General features: G+C 43.3%; 4 protein-coding genes across 5 annotated transcripts; 2 read left to right on the top strand and 2 right to left on the bottom strand.

Moving 5' to 3' along the window:
• Positions 1-535: 535 nt before the first annotated feature.
• On the top strand, positions 536-5,869 carry LOC117586036 (GPN-loop GTPase 3). Its single transcript, XM_034275882.1, has 3 exons — positions 536-621; positions 675-1,333; positions 5,645-5,869. The coding sequence occupies exons 1-3, from the start codon at positions 577-579 to the stop codon at positions 5,799-5,801; spliced, it is 861 nt and encodes a 286-aa protein (XP_034131773.1). The 5' UTR covers positions 536-576; the 3' UTR covers positions 5,802-5,869.
• LOC117586035 (glutathione S-transferase 1-1) lies at positions 1,335-5,565 on the bottom strand. 2 transcript variants are annotated; one of them, XM_034275880.1, is made up of 4 exons: positions 4,797-5,565; positions 2,790-4,732; positions 2,070-2,217; positions 1,335-2,002 (listed from the first exon to the last, which is right to left on the bottom strand). In XM_034275880.1, the coding sequence occupies exons 1-4, from the start codon at positions 5,268-5,270 to the stop codon at positions 1,439-1,441; spliced, it is 3,129 nt and encodes a 1,042-aa protein (XP_034131771.1). In that variant the 5' UTR covers positions 5,271-5,565; the 3' UTR covers positions 1,335-1,438. The 2 variants fall into 2 exon arrangements, with proteins under 2 accessions (XP_034131771.1, XP_034131772.1); XM_034275881.1 differs by lacking the exons at positions 2,790-4,732; positions 4,797-5,565 and adding an exon at positions 2,457-2,530 and having other exon boundaries at positions 1,352-2,002.
• A 279-nt stretch (positions 5,870-6,148) lies between the features above and the next one.
• LOC117586257 (centromere protein J) lies at positions 6,149-9,054 on the top strand. The gene is made up of 2 exons (XM_034276198.1): positions 6,149-8,068; positions 8,125-9,054. Exons 1-2 carry the CDS (start codon positions 6,212-6,214, stop codon positions 9,010-9,012), a joined length of 2,745 nt encoding a protein of 914 aa, XP_034132089.1. The 5' UTR covers positions 6,149-6,211; the 3' UTR covers positions 9,013-9,054.
• LOC117586258 (melanoma-associated antigen D4) lies at positions 8,998-9,842 on the bottom strand. Its single transcript, XM_034276200.1, has one exon. The coding sequence runs from the start codon at positions 9,777-9,779 to the stop codon at positions 9,060-9,062; it is 720 nt and encodes a 239-aa protein (XP_034132091.1). The 5' UTR covers positions 9,780-9,842; the 3' UTR covers positions 8,998-9,059.
• Between the last annotated feature and the right edge of the window lie 6,401 nt (positions 9,843-16,243).

Below are 16,243 nucleotides of genomic sequence, written 5' to 3'. Positions count from 1 at the left end.
GTGCGCACGCTTTGAAAAGCTCTAACCTTTTTTGTTCGAACCTTACGAACAATCCAATGAAAGTGCGTATTTAAAATTGGCCTAACTTGTAGAAAACGTATGGATAATCAAACAGTTAAATTTGTATGCTAAGCGCTGAGAGTCCTAGGTAGGTAGCTTGAAATTTCAAACAGAATATCAAAATCGTAGTATATGACATCCAAACATAGACAGAGGGCAATTAACACATTGACGACCAGTGGGGTATTTAAATATACACAGGAAAATGATGAAACTTTAATAACTTTATCTACGTTCAGGTGGCAGCTAATGTAATAATTGCCTTTTTCAAATAAAAAGAAAGTATGTATCTACATGAAAAGATACAAAAAGTATTATTTTCTGCCAGCTTACTCCAGGCATCCACTTGTTTAAATAGAGGGGGTTAAGTGGGTTAAGTTCGCTCAACCACTCATGGTATATCGGTATATATTATATAGTATCTTTCACCAAGTTCGTGGTATATTTCGGTATATTTCTGAAAGTGGACATATTCGCGGTCCCACGTTTGTTTTGGTTATTTACAAATTTTAAAGCATGCGATTCGCCCAGATAATTGTGGGTCCTGCAGGCAGTGGCAAGGTAAGCACCAGGGAATAACCTGTGTGTACGAAATCTAATTTTTACACTTGTAGTCGACCTACTGCAGCTTTATGCAGCAGCATGCTATGGACGCCAAACGAAATATTCAAGTTGTCAATTTGGACCCGGCGGCCGAACACTTTACTTACAGTCCGCTCGCAGATATACGAGAGCTGATACACCTGGATGATGCCATGGAGGATGAAGAGCTGCAGTACGGACCCAATGGAGGATTGATTTTCTGCCTGGAGTTCCTCATAGAGAACCAGGACTGGCTGAAAGCGCAGCTGTGCGGCGGCGAGGACGAGCTGATGGTGGGTGAACCGGACGATGACTACATACTCTTTGATATGCCCGGACAAATTGAGCTGTTCACTCATCTGAAAATGGGCAAACAACTGGTACAGCTGCTGGAGTCCTGGAACTTCCGCACTTGTGTGGTCTTCTGCCTGGACTCGCAGTTCATGGTGGATGGCGCCAAATTCATATCGGGCACCATGGCCGCCCTCAGTGTGATGGCCAACATGGAGCAGGCGCACGTGAATGTGCTGACCAAAGTGGATCTGCTGAGTTCTGAGGCGCGAAAGCAGTTGGAAATGTACCTGGAGCCGGATGCACACAATCTAATGGGAGAACTGACCATTGGGTCCTCGTTTGGGGAGAAATATCGCAAGCTGACAGAGGCAATTGGTTCGCTCATTGAGGATTTCAGGTGAGTGGATAATAATATTGTATATTCATGTGCATTGAATATAAAGAAATAGTTACAAGCATAGATTATTTTACAAAGAATCCGTTTAAACCTAATTAATAATTCTCAAGCCTTGGCCTTGCGCGTCGGATGGAATGGATGTTCCATTTCAGACAAATCCGGGGGATTGTGCTCAAAGGCATTTATTTCCTGCATTCCACTGTTTGCAATCTCCCACAGCTGCGGGTATTCTTCCTTAAAATTGTTGTACCACTTGTTGACCAACGGGTATGGAGATAAATCAAAATCGATGGCCTCCAGGCAAATGGTGGCCGAGATTAAAGCAAAATCTGCTATGGTTACATCGTCGCCAGCGGCATACTTGGAGCCCAATCGTTCCAAATATGTTTCGAACACCTCCAGGGCATTTTGCACCTTCTTCAGAGACATGGGCGTGCGTTCGTAGTCAAAGAAAATGGGTGCCATGCTGTGGGCCGAAATGGGGGCATAGTAGAAGCCCATGTTGAAGCACAAACGCTGATTGACCAACGCCCTGTGGTTCACGTCCTGCGGATATAGCGTCGAACTTGATGCCGCATATTTGTCGCACAGATATTGCATAATGGCAATGCTCTCCGATAGATAAAATCCATCGTCGTCCAGTACGGGTATCTCCTTTTGGGGATTCATCTGAAAGACAGCGTACACTCTGGTTTATTCCAAATTCTCTCGAGTCTTTTTTTGTTTTTTAATTTACCTTTGCATAGTCCTCGGTCCGATGCTCCAGTGCACAAAAGTCCACGTTAATTAGTTGATATTCTATGTCTAAGGCTTTCATAGTCATTCGCACCGCCAGCGAGGGCGGTCCATCGGATACGGCATACAGTTTCATAGGGTAAGCGGGTCTGGTATAAAATAAATCAAGAATTCGTTTTCCTTTAGTTTTATTTTATTTTTTGCTGAACCGGTTTCCCTTTTGCGCACCAAAAGTGAAAGTCAGTTGCCTCTAGTGCGGCCTTTTTCTAATGAATTATCTATTTTTGGTGGCCTTTTTTGCTGGTAGGCTATTTTTGGTACTCTATTTTGTAATGTGTTGGCAGTTTGTGCCTTTGTGAATTTGTTTGCTTGCATTTTCATAATTTACCCCAATCGAAAGTCACACAAAAATTATACAAAGTGCGCTCGCGCAGCACTCAAACACGACTAACGTCTGGGCGGTGGTTATTGCTTGAAAGATTTATTTATAATAATATGCAGCAGGTGTTCGGGCTAGAGGTGGTCCACTATCTGCATATTGTTCGGGCTTAAAGCATAGCAGCGACACGTTGCCATCACCAGTTCAATGTCAATCTAAACAAGTTCCAACTAAAGCCACAAACAATATTTATGCGAAGGCAAAATACTCTTTGTTGGTCCCTCCATTATTAATATCAGTTTGAATGTCTTGTAATATCTCAGGGGAAGGGTAAATACTTACTCAACGGGTGCATAGTTTTCCATTTCGTCGGGCGCTTCTTCCACAACTTCAATGATGGCATCTGTATTGTCATGCTCCATTTCTATGTACTGACCATCTATTTCGGAGACTTGTTCATGCTGCTCCTCACCTTCGTCCACAACATCGACATCCTCACCTTCCTCCGGCGGCTCGGATTTGGTTGTGGATGTCACTGAGGCTCTGCTACTGCCGTTCTTGCTGGGACTTGGCAACCTTGGCTTCTTTTGGACCATAATATCGTTACTGATGTTGGACACACTCAGACGCTCGACGGCCAGATCGCCATACTCTTGCTGTATCTCGTCCAGCGACTTGCCAATAAAGTGTAGTGGCCGAAACTTGAGTTTCTTGTTGTTCTTCTTATTGATCTCGTTGAACAGACGTCGCTTGATGTCATCCTCGCTAAAGGGATGCGTGTGAACGTTGTAGACTCGTAGGACACGTATGGAGCCATCCTTTTGGGTGGCTGTGGATATGCGACTCTTGCAGTTGATACCAGGATCCCGACTCTTGATGCAGACCCAATAATTACGCGATATAACGCCACGATTCTTGGCATGATATATATAACCATCGACACACAGCAGTTCGCTGCCTTTGGCAGACCGCAAGGTGCAGATTTTTGATAAATCCATGTCAGGATGGAGAAGCGTTTTCTGGGGCTCCATAACATCTCGACGTCTACGTATATTCGTGATTTCTGGCTGTGGTGGTATTTTGGGCAACGGTGTGGATGTGTTGGTCCTGCTTCCGGTGTGTGTATGGGTTTCGCCATCCATGAAATCCACTATTTCAATCTTGGCGCTTAGATTATCCGCACCATATTCGACGTATTGCATGACCATTGACTTGGTGGTGGGTTCCATTTTGATGTCCCCATCGATGCCGATCACCTTTTTCATTACAACTTCTCCCTGTGCCTCTGGATTGTTCTGCTGCAAGTGGCTCTCCAGTTGCTCGTAGCTGCCATCAGCACTCTGGTGGCCAACATCTTCCTCGCTTTCGTATTCTATTATATCCGATTCGGCCAAATGTTGCTGAGGCTCGCTCGGAGTCTCAAGATCTATCTTGGCTTGCTGGGCGAGTCGCTTCTCGATTTCCTTTAGATCTGGATTGTGGGTGTGCTGACCATTGATGCGCAGCACCATCGGACCAATTGGTGTCAACGTAACGCGCACGTGACAGGCCAGATGCTTGTCGCGCCGCATTATGCATGTGAAGAACATGTGGCCGTTCGACTTACTCTGCGAGTCAAAGTGATACAGATATCGGTTCAGGCAAAGAACCTTGCGCCCCTTGGCCGAGGGCAGAAACGTGAATTTGGTCAGATTGGTTTCTGTCAGTGGTTCGTATCCGGGCTCTTGCACATAGTTTGCTATCACATCGTGTGCGACAGGCCATATGGACCTGTTGTAAAGTATTGGCATCCTGTGCAATTCCGCCCTTTGTTCTGCTTCGGTCTGGTAGTCCTCCAGGTCGCCAGATATCTCTGCACTTTGCTCATCATCATAGCTCTCCTCACAATCCTCTATAATTAGCGACTCGATATCGTCACACTGCGATGGGTCGACCGTTTGCTCCGGGTCAAAGTATTCTATATTGGGGCACTCCTGCAGGACATCATTGGTTTGGTCGTCCTCGACCAACAGGATTTTATGCTTGGCAAACATTTGCATCAGCTTGTCGGCCGAATAATGCGGATGTATGTGAGCGTCCGTCTCGATCATGTGCAGACGATGTGCCCCATCCAGAGTGGCCTCTGTGCAGATCTTGGTCGTGCACTCAATGTCCCGCTGACGGACGCATGTCCATCTATAAATTTCCCCCTTGTATGACTTCCCGCCCAAATAGTACAAGTGTCCATCGATGCACACCATAACACGGCCATCGCGACGTCTCATCATGTAAACACGGTCCTTTTCCTGCAAAATAGTTTAATTGCAGAGTTTATAATGATTAATGCCATCGCATCGAGTTGAGATATACCTCAAAGTCCACGTGAAAGGTGGTTTCCAGTAAGGAGGTGTCAGTACTGGCTCCATTGTATATAAATTCGGGTGGAGTATTCAGTGTACCCGATGCACGCTCATACTGTCGTGCCCTTTTGGGCTGGGTGGAACTGTACGCGTCGTTCTTCTTCATAATGGCGATACGCTTGCGATGCGCCACCTTGCTAACCTCATGGTCGCTGCATCGGGGATGGATGTGATTGACAGGCACGTCCACGACAACATGCCGCGTCTTGTCCAGGCCATTGGGCAGAATGGTGCATATGCGGGATTTACAGGGAGATATTTTATCTTTTCGTCTATTACAGAGCCACCGGTAGGTGTTGTTCTTGCCAATGCGATCGAAATGGTATAGGTAATCGTCTACACAGAGCATATCAACGCCTTTGGCGGAGCGGACCACGGAGACCTTGGACAGGTCCATGCCATGGTCTCCGCTTCCTTCTTCCATATTTTTGAATCGCAGGCAGTAGCGGATTATTTGGCCGGATTTTCAGCGTTATTTTGCCCGAAAAAAAGTGTTGTACCGTAATTTAGGCGATTTTTTACCAGCCACACGGGATTTTTTGGTGGTATTTTATCAGCACAATTATGGCGCGAAATTTTTTAATTGTTGCACAATCATGTAAATTGGCCACTAGCACTTTAGTACTTCCTATTATTATTATATTTTACATTGCTTTTCAGTTTAATGGCGTAGCACATTTTCTTTTCTTCATGCGAAAAAAGGCTTTTGTACGTGGTGCCAGGGCTGGACTAAACGTGGTGCTGCCACCCGTCTTGCGTTCGGATTAATTAATTGAATTGTTTTTATATTTTTTACAGTTTGGTTCGCTTCTTTCCCCTGGACACACAGGATGAGGAGAGTATTAGCGATCTCTTGCTGCAAATTGATAATATTTTGCAATTTGGAGAAGATGCCGATGTCCAAGTGAGGGACTTTGAGGAACCTGATGCGACCGAAAGGGACCCAGATATGTGAAGGGTTCAGTTCATAAGAATAACATGTTTTTAATTATTTGCTGTAAATAAAATTAAGAAAAAAATCAAGTTCTATTATTAAAATTTGTAAAATTTCTTGATGCTTTCCATCCCTGGCTGGTGATGCCACCTACAGACAGTACAGGGTGACCATTTACGGTTTATTTTATACTTTTCGGGTTATATCCACAAAATTCGAAAATGAGATGAATATTTACGGCATATAATAAAATGTTGAATCTATATAATTTAAATATTAAATTAGTTTTTTAAGATTTTTAATTAGCTGGCAATATTAATTTGAATGTCGAGGAGAATTATTTATGGTATATTTCGGTATATTTTTGAGTACAGGAGTACAGCGTCTAAACCAAAACAAAACAAAACATTCAAATTTAATGTGAACCCATAATGCAGAACGATGGCGAAAATTCCATTGCCCTTGCCACCAGCCGAGAGGATATAACGAAGCGACTGGCGGCGCTGAATCGTTGGCAGGACGAGCAGAAACGCCTGCTGGAGGAGCGTCAAAATAACCAGCGCGTAATGCTTGGCATGGAACAGCGAAACATGTACCAACTGTTGGGACTTGTTCACAAGGAGGTGGAAAGCGCGGAGAGTAGTATTTTAGAAGAATCCGATGTAGACGATGACCAGGAGCTTCGCACGGATGTATCCATACAAATGCCGCGACACACGGAATATCAGGAGGAGGAAGGTGGTGGCGGCGATAGCCAGCAACCTGCGAAGCCCAAGCGTCCATTTCTGCGTCGTGGCGAGGGCTTGAAGCAACGCTTTAAGATCAATCCTGATCGGCTGCGCTTAGAAAATTTGCCGCGCTATAAATACGCAAATGCGCATCCACAGTTCCGCACTCAAGCACAGAAGAAGAGCATTCTGAAGACGCACAAGGAGACGAAAAGAGTTACCGCTGCACAAGCGCCTGCCCCTGCTGCTCCTCTTGCTGCTCATTCCCTGCCGCAAGATCTTGACCTCAATGAACAGCGTTTCCAGAAGCTTCTGATTAGCTCTAAAACGGCCTGCAATTCCACACCAGACCTCAAGTCTTCTTATGCATCGTCAAGCACAACCAGCGTGTCGCCCAGAGTGCGTTTCGCTGAGCAGAGAAGCAAAGAGCATGCTGCCGACGATGAGCAGTCCTCTGAGGCGAGTCCCCTGACGGGCGTGTGCTGGGCCAAGGTATTGAATGCGCAAAGTATCAAGCCAGTGCCCCTCATCCAACGACGCACGGCCCAGATTCGACTAGAAGATGACAGCAATGTGAGCATATTTGAGTTGTTGGAGCAAAAGGCACAGGAGGGAAACTTTGACATGAACTCCAGTTGCATACGGGCGTTCATGGCCCGAAAGGAGCACCGTCAGTCGGCAGACGATACGGATCAGATTGTGGTCACCCAGCAGGTTCGGCAAATGCATTTGCAGCCAGAAGTGGTCCAGATCACGGAGATAGACGACGATGACGAGGACGCTCAGGAGGAACAGTCGAGCGATCTGACAATGACTCCCATACAGGTGGGAAAAAATCAAGTGCGCGTACGCTTCTCCGACTCCAATGACACGCATGACACAACCCTCGGCGATGGCTCCAACGTACAACTTTTCGAGCAGTTCAAGTCCGCGCTCTTCCAGGCCTTGGAGCAGAAGAAAAAGTCGTCGAGTCCAACTAAATCCGCAGACGAGCCCCTCACCAAAGAACTTCAAGAAAAGGCAAATCTTGTGCGCACACGCCTCGAGGAACTGGAAGCGGAGATTGCCACATTCAAAAAACAAAATATGGAACTGATTCGCCTGAAGCAGAAGCATGAGCTGGAAAAGGCCAAGTGCGCTCAAGACCACCTGGAGGCCATGGATCGTGTCCACGATGAGAAAATCCAAGCAGAGATGTATTTGCATGATGAGCGCATGAAGATCGAAGAGGAACGCCGCAAGTTTGATCAGCAGATGCGTCTACAAAAGAGCAATGCCAACAGCAAAGAGAAGAAAGAAATCGCTGCCCTCAAGCAGGAGGTGGAGTCGCTGCAGTTGCAGCTCAAGCAGAAGGAGCAGACCCATGTGTCGGCCCAGGCACGCCTCAGAGCCCAGCTGCGGGCTGGCGAGAAGGAGCAACGTTTATATCGCGATGAGATTGAGCTGCTGGGCAAGGAGAACAAGCGCCTGGAGCAGGAGCTGATCAAGGTTTCGCGTGAGAACAACTCAAAAATGCTGCAGGAGATCAATCGCAATATTGCTAGACTGGCGCCGAAGGTGGTATGTAGTTAAATGAAACTATTAAAACAGAAATTCATTAATTATTGTTCTTTTAGCTGCTGGCCACGGATTCATCTCATTCAATAGATGAGAACGGGCGGCGCACCAAGTCCCTGGATGGACCTCCCAGCAAAGTTCCAGCCAAGCAGCGGGAGTCCATGAACCGCCGCCAGAGCAGTGGCAGTGTGCCGACACGAGGCCAGAGCAGTGGCTATGGACAGTCACGAAATCGCACAGATAAGAAGAAGCCAGAGGTGTTGGAAGAAAGCTATCCCAGCAGCAGCGCCAGTGATGGAGAAGATGACTCAGATCCGCCCACAGAAACTGCAGCTGCAGCGGCAGCCAAATCCACAGTAGAACCTGCATCGGCTACAGACTTTAAGCGTGAGATTGTGAATGCAGATGGAAGCAAGGACATTTGGTATCCAAATGGCAACCTCAAGAAGATCAGCGCCGATGCCATGACCGTGCGAATGTTGTACTTCAACAAGGACATCAAGGAGTCGGACATTAGGGAGGGCACCACAAAGTATTATTATGCGGAGACCAACACCTGGCACACAACATATTTGGACGGCCTGGAAATACTGGAGTTTCCCAATGGCCAAACGGAGCATCGCCACAAGGATGGCACCATTGAGATACGCTTCCCCAATAATACCATCAAAATGGTGGATCCAAGTGATGCGGAGGTGCTGGAGGAGTGGCGCTATGAGGATGGCTCGCGTCTCGTGCAGCTCCGAAACGGTGATAAGATTCTAAGTCTGCCCAATGGCCAGAAGGAGATACACACAAAGCTGAACAAGCGTCGCGAATATCCCGATGGTACCGTCAAGATGGTCTATCCGGATGGCAGCCAGGAGACCCGCTATTCCAATGGACGCGTGCGTCTCAAAGACAAGGATGGCAAACTTATCATGGACACCGACTATGCAAAGTATTAGAACATAAGATTCCTGTTTATTATATAAATGTTTTAATTGTAATTTTGCTATGATTCTTGATTGTCGAGCTCTTTGGCAATCTCCAGCAGCTCGGAGAAGTCGCTGGGCGGTTTTTTGAGTATCTTAGCAGAGAATTCCACAATCTGCTCGTAGGCGAACTCTTCCTTGGCGCGAAGTCCCCAAAGCATGTAGGTCTTGGTCTCTTCGAAGGCACCTTCCGGCTGCGCGCGCTCGCGCTTCACATACTGCTGCTTCACGAATGTGTCCTCAATCAGTTTCCGCAAATGGCTGCCAAAGTAGGCGTGCTCCCCGTCCACACGTATTCCCAGCAGCTCCAGCATGGCATACAGCTTTGTATCTTCGATGCGCATCTGGCGCAGGAATATGTACATCAATATAATGTACAGCAGCGTGAGCTGGGGACGTTGCTCGGGCGTCATCTCGTGAATCGAAGCCATGGGCGCCTCGGCCATGCAAATGTACATCTTGGTAGCGTCCCTCAATTGATGAAGGCGTATTCCATAGCTCTTCGCCAACAGTTTGGACACGAGCGGCAGCCGGCTGTGAAGATCGCCCTTGGTGCCGACTAGCGGCACTAAGTCCTTCTCCTTCATGGGAATCTTCGCCGCTGAATGGTCCAGAATGTATTTCAAAGTAGAACGCACTTTGTCATCGACTGCCGTGACCTGCTGCGACGACTGAGACAACTGGCCATTATTGCCAAAACGTGAGGTGCTAGCCTGGCTAGCACGAGAGGTGCTGGCCATCTTTATCGTCAAAGAAAAAATAGAAAATAGAAACCAAATAAAAAAGTGAATTTGCGCCTCCAGTAGTGGCAGCGGAATTATCGATAAAATATACCGAAATATACTTCTTCTATCTTTTAATTTTCAAAATATACCGTGAAGTATACCGTGGTCTTAAATCAGATTACTCGATTTTGATGATCTCCCCCTCTGGAAGCACGGAAGCTTAGTCTTCAGTATGTTAATATGTCAATTATTAAGAGAGTGTACATATGTTAACTGATATCATTGACAATTAGGGAAAGCGCGCGGAACAAAAGAGGAAAATAAATTCTATTGTTTTCCTGAAAATTGCACAAAGCGTTGGGCGATAAGGGAACATAAGTATATATTATAAGCTTGGGGTGCTTTGGGGTCGGTTCTTCTATCTTTACTACATAATTGGGGCTAGAATCCAATTTCGACATTATCATCCATAATTTATTATTCACATTTATTATAATTCTTTACATCATTATCGTCTAACTACCTATGGATAATGTTTTCATTGATTTATTTTCTTTTCTTTTACTACAGTCTACTACTTACTGTCAAACTACATCTAAGCTCTAATCTCAAATCGTCGCCTGATAACTTCATTATAACTAAATTTCTTATCATTCAAAATTCTTCTCCCCAATTTGTTGTATCCAAAGCTTTGGATGTGTTCTATTTGATATTACTGGCTAGTTGGGAGTCTCAGCGTTAAAGCTATAATTGTATCCGATGTATCAATCGATTCTCCACAAGAGTATCACGACTTATTTTTCTTGGAATGTTTCCAAAGTCTAAAACTAAAAAGGTCACAGTACAAATATAGCATAAAAAGTTACGTAGTGAGCATGGATGTGACGTAGTTTGACTATTTGTTGCTGGCCAATCAGTACTATGTACATTTGTATACCCTATTTTCATTAATTAATATTACAATTATGTTTTCAAAACTGCTATTAAATGATGACTTTATCGTAGACTGACATGTTTTTACCTTTTCATATGTTTTCTACGTAAATTTATATGGCAATACCACAAACATACCGAGGATTCAAGGTAATTTAATTAATTAATACATTTTATGGATTAGAAGGAAAATCGCGAATCTTAAGCCGCTGCAAAATTGCACTAGGTGGCGTGTATCGATAGGTATGAGTCGATAGCCACACTTGGCGCGTACAACCAATTCGAATTAGTGGGACACTAGTGGGCCATTGTTGGACACTAAATGCATTTTTCCTTTCTCCATCCAACTACCCTTGACAGCTGCTTTTATTGCCATTCAAGTGCAAATGCGCACTCAATAGGCTCGTTGGGGCGTTCGAAAGTGGGTTAAGCAGGCCTGAAGTGGCACATCCTTTAGTGGGTTACTATTGATTGATTTCGTTATGCTGGACAGACAGGACAGCCTTCCCTATGTCGCTCAATGCATTTCACTTTCAGTTAGCCCAACAGCCTTTCCTTTGACAGAAAGTCATTCTCTGCTTTCCAATTTTTCGAACCAATAAGATGAGCATAAAAATAGCACTTTGCAGAAGGATTGCGGCGTCTCTGGAGGTGATGTGTTTTTAATTAATATGGTAAAATTGCCAAGACGCGACGTGGATGTGGATTGCAGGAAGCAAACAACTTTCAAAACTAAACTCGAATGACATGCACGGTCAACATATGCCGCAGAGAGTCGTCGAGTCAACAAACAAACAAAACAACGAAATGGTATTGCAGTTTGTGCAGACACGCGCCCAGGAGTGCACTTCCAGACGCAAAATGCAAAAGCAAATCCAGACAGACTGAGGCCGAACCGCAATGCACATACGTTATTGCCTCGAAGTGTGTATTTTAGGTGGCTGAGGTGAAAACTAGTTACCTGCGGACTGCGTAAGCCGGCATAAAGTGAAGTGCTCTAGCCATAAATAATAAATCTACAGGCGGAAGACAGACAAAAGTTGACTGGCCAGGCGGCAAGTTTTAATTGATTTGCCATTGTTCCGCCTTAAACAAAAGCAAAAAGCGAGCCCCAGTCCAATCTCCAAGAGTTCACAAATTTATGCGGCTCGAGTCTTTTGTTAAGTTCGATGCTGAAATGGATATCCGTTTAGGTGTGCAATTTAATGCTCCACCAGGGGCTGTAATAACTTAAGAATTTGCATAAAAATTTTCTAAAACTCCGTGGAGGCATCTCCGCCTCTGGTCAAGGCAAATGTGTTTTCGTGCCTCAAAGAAATTGCGAGTGAGTCAACAAATAGTCACTGTCAACGCTTTGACTTTGACTTTCTACCAACAGATAAACATTTTTACTTTCAAAATGCGCATTGTAACGTAAACTTCAGACCCCGTCTCATTTTTTTATGGCTGGCTAATTGTGCTCTGTAGTCGGAGTCGGATGCAGAGTTGAAGAAATATTTCTTATATCCACTCGTACAATGTATTTTTGTTGCTTTTGTTGAAAAGAAAGTCAAGGTCTTTGGGTAAGTGGCTGTAGCAGCTTTTGAGACATTTTGTGGCCATTAAAAATTTGCAAATTTCTAGAGCAAGTCATTTAGAATTTTCATAATAAACAAAAACCCATGACAGCGGCCAATACTCGTAGAGCAACGACAGCGACCAGTTTTGTGCTGCTGCTTTGCTCACACAATGGTGGTAAAAACTGTTAATAAATTAATAACAGAATATCAAGAAAAGGCCACACAAAAAAGAAAGCTATGGTAGGAATGTGTGTAAGGGAGTGTTGGATACCCTATGAAATGCTAACAAAGAATCCATTCTACTCGCTATATTTATAGCTTATATCACCTCTTGCGTGTACCGATAATCCCCATTAGAGAAAAATAATTCAAACAACAATAGCCGGGCCTGTCGCTGACTGAGTCGCTGGTTGCGTGCCGTTTCTTCAAAAGTGGACTACCTTCAGCGGAGTGGTTTGGCATTCTTGTCGAACCGGGTGCCAGTGCCTGTGCCTGGCTCGTGGCTAAGTCGAGTCCCCAGAGCCCGGCACATCGATTAGATTATGATTTGCAGCAACTCTCTAAGCAACCAGTTCTCCTATAAATGTCAATGGGTTTCACAATTAACAACTTTAGATATGCGACACATACATATGTACACATGTATTTATATATATACGTATTCATGTATGCATGCGGCGGCTAAAGTTCAGTTCTAAAAACAAAAGATTTGTCTTGTTCTTTGCCATTGGCCTCCTAATTAAGACCATGGCCTAAAATATGTGGCTCGTTTGTATTGTCTCTCGACCTTTTACACTTAATAAATTTCGTTGCAAACCAGATGGCGGCTACAAGCTGATAATCAAATTAAAGGCTTATCAAAACGGTGTGCCAAATGGCTGCAACAATCGTCATAATTAAAGACGGACAAATGAGCAATGACTTGACTTTGGTTGGGGGCCAAGATTACTCGTGCATGACAAATCGCAAAACGCACTATAGACTCTGAAGCTGGTTGAAGATGAATGACGAAATCCAAGACATGAATGGGGGGAATCTTCTCAAATCAGAGCAGTTCTTCATGCATACAATTAATGTCCAAACGCATCAACAGTTAGGGTAAAAGATTCCTTTACGCAACGGGATTCACCAACCACAATTAAATCAATAAATTTATTTCAATGACTAATACTTTTTGCTGCCTTTTATTTGTTTTGAATTCAAATATTTTTGCAGCAGCAGATTTTTTGAAGGACATCTTGAAAACCGTTTTTATGTATTTCTTTTGAATCTTTCTGTGTTTCAACTTGATCATTCTACTGTCTTTCAGTTTTTTTTTGCTGTTGTGTGTTTTTATTGCTCTTAAGATTCACGATACGATATCTCGTTTTGGGGTTATTCTAAATGGTTTTATGAATTTGTATAACCCCGTGCTTCGGAGACTGTGAAGTGGGCAACAGAAACCCACATCGTCTAACTGTTTGTGTGTATAACCATTTAATAATTATTAATTATGCCATGCCATGCCAGTTTGTAAACACTTAGGCATTAAATTCAATGTCTTTTGCATACACAAAAAAATCGAAACTGCCCCGAAATTAATGCCTTTGAAAAATGCCCAAACACTGAGTCATGTTCCGCGTAATTCTCTACGCTAAGTAAATGCTAAATAGACAATTGGTTCATATAAAATCAATTAGGTTTCTCTGGAACACAAATATTTTGCGGTGACGTTTTCGGTTTACCTTGTGAAGGTCGATTAGCAACTTTGCGAGAGTACTCGTACTCGTACTCGTACTCGTCACATGGGGCGAAAACTGATTCACAATTTTGTGAAATTTGTATGCAGCTGGCAACGTTGTCACTGCAGCCTTGACTCGAGTCTCCCTAACCAAAAACTGCCACTTTGCATGGTGAAAAAAACGACTAATAAACAATAAATTGTTGCATAAATCTGTGGCCCGTTTCCTGTGTGAAAAACTTTCACAAGACACATTTTTTGCCAAAAGGCAAATAATTTATAAAAATTGTTATTATGATGCCTGATGTCGTGTTACACATGCATCAATTTGATGAATTTTCGTTGATTCAACTTTGAAAATCGTGGGAAGAGAGTCTCTTCGCGAGTCATGGTCATGGACAAGCCATGGACTGACGGGGCCACAGCAGTCCAAACAATTTGAAGTATTAGTTTGATTTGTGTTTTGTATTTCCGTCATTGATATTCTATGGGGGTAGTTTAGAAAGAAATAAAGAATGAAAATATTAAGATTGATTTAAAATGAATATAAATTGAATTGATCTGTGAAGTTCTTCTTCGTGGGGTGGAGCTGCTAACTTCCCTTTTGAATAGGCCTCAAAGTAGGTCTCTAAAAAGCTTAACAATTTCCTCCATTGAGCTACTTACTTTCGTAAATATCTTCCCCAAAGTATCATTCCATACATCAGATATAAAAGTAGCAAATATCTCATAAAATATCAAGGCTTTATATCTCTAAAAAGAATTCCCTGAATTATTTCCTATGTCACAGAATTCCCAGGCCAAGGCGCTCTTTTGAGTCATTCCGAATACCCCTATATATTGTACGATTATTCAAAGAAAAGCTGCTCAAGCCCAACTTAAATCTCTCAGAGAAGATTATGCAGCCAGTGGCCGGCCTGGCCTATGACATCATGATGTCTTCGGAATGAAGTTTGAGTTTTTGGGGTTTTTATTTTAAATTTTTGTTTTCTTTTTGGTTGTTTATCAGCATCCGAGTATCGGTTCAACAGGCGCAGCGGCTTTTTTGAACGCATTTCATTAGCGGGTTTATGTATGTTTGAATCCAGCGTGTGTATATACATACATATGGCAGATATATGTCTGGTGTCTGGTATATGGTGTATTGTCTGCATTCACAACCGGTGTGTGGTGTGGCTTGTCTTCGCACCGGCTTCAGCTGCGGCTTGTCTTTTGTTTGTTTTATAGTTGGTGTATATAAATATATGTATATCTCTTTCCACCTCTACATCTTTGCATTTAAATGCATTTTTGTATATATGTACATACATATGTATGTATGTATGTACATATATATTACATTTGCTTTACTTTTACTTTCATATGCAACTGGTTGGCGAGTGTCTGCCACATGTTGTTGGTGTTGCCGCTGACTCTCAATGGGGAAGTCGGTTGCATGTGTGTTTCGGATCTCTCTCTTGTTTTTTTTTTTCATCGAGGTGAGTCGCCAAGTCTCGGGGCTGCAATGAAAACTGTTTGTAAAGTGATTGTCAATCATTTTTGGTGGCATGTCGCTTAACCGCTTTGACAATAAACGCAGCAGCAGCAGCAACAAAAACAACAATGGCAGCTGCTACACATTTTTTCTTGGGTTTGGGCCAACGTTCGTTGGCCATTTGATTTGTTCAAGTATTTGCTCAATTAAGCCATTTTAAAGTTTATAAATTGCGAAAGATACGGGTATAAATGTTTAACCCAAAAAGCCAATATTCCATGAAGGCAGGGCTGCTGATTTTAAGAGAGTTTAGCAGATGTTACCGAAATAAATTGAAAATCTGTAGATGAAATAAATTTAAATTTAAATATTTATAAGCCACGCAGCCTAATTAAATGATCTTTAATGCACGATCCCTTTTGCAAAATACCTTTAAAACTCTTTTCTGCTATTTCTAACTCAATTAATGGTTGCCTCCATATATTGCCCATAAAACTACTTTCAAATAAATAAATCTTCGAGTCTTAAACACCTTGTATAATTCACTTATTTATGACCAACCTGCCTTTGATTTATTTGACTTTAATCATCCAATAATCAACAATAAAAGTTATACCCCAAAGACAAACAAAAGAAGAAAACGAAACCACTAAATATTGACGCAACACTTAGCTGCAGAGCAAAGCAAATTGGTTAAATGCTTTCAATGAACAAATAAGGAAAACTAAACCCAGTTAAAAAGCGCGTTGAAACTTTGTTTCGGTATCTTTTGAAACACAGTTGAAATTGGTAT

This window comes from Drosophila guanche, unplaced genomic scaffold (genome assembly GCF_900245975.1).
Source record: "Drosophila guanche unplaced genomic scaffold, DGUA_6, whole genome shotgun sequence".
NCBI classification, from domain to species: domain Eukaryota; kingdom Metazoa; phylum Arthropoda; class Insecta; order Diptera; family Drosophilidae; genus Drosophila; species Drosophila guanche.
The sequence above is the reverse complement of the archived record's forward strand: the minus strand, read 5'-3'. Positions and strand labels throughout refer to the sequence as shown.

Bases quoted from the DNA above. Each gene is read 5' to 3' on its own strand.
- LOC117586036 (XM_034275882.1), top strand. From the start codon at position 577: ATGCGATTCGCCCAGATAATTGTGGGTCCTGCAGGCAGTGGCAAG. The intron at 622-674 runs GTAAGCACCAGG...TTACACTTGTAG, and splicing joins GTCCTGCAGGCAGTGGCAAG to TCGACCTACTGCAGCTTTAT. The intron at 1,334-5,644 runs GTGAGTGGATAA...TATTTTTTACAG, and splicing joins TCGCTCATTGAGGATTTCAG to TTTGGTTCGCTTCTTTCCCC.
- LOC117586258 (XM_034276200.1), bottom strand. From the start codon at position 9,779: ATGGCCAGCACCTCTCGTGCTAGCCAGGCTAGCACCTCACGTTTTGGC.
- LOC117586257 (XM_034276198.1), top strand. From the start codon at position 6,212: ATGCAGAACGATGGCGAAAATTCCATTGCCCTTGCCACCAGCCGAGAG. The intron at 8,069-8,124 runs GTATGTAGTTAA...TTGTTCTTTTAG, and splicing joins CTAGACTGGCGCCGAAGGTG to CTGCTGGCCACGGATTCATC.
- LOC117586035 (XM_034275880.1), bottom strand. From the start codon at position 5,270: ATGGAAGAAGGAAGCGGAGACCATGGCATGGACCTGTCCAAGGTCTCC. The intron at 4,733-4,796 runs GTATATCTCAAC...ACTATTTTGCAG, and splicing joins CCTTTCACGTGGACTTTGAG to GAAAAGGACCGTGTTTACAT. The intron at 2,003-2,069 runs GTAAATTAAAAA...GCTGTCTTTCAG, and splicing joins GGACCGAGGACTATGCAAAG to ATGAATCCCCAAAAGGAGAT.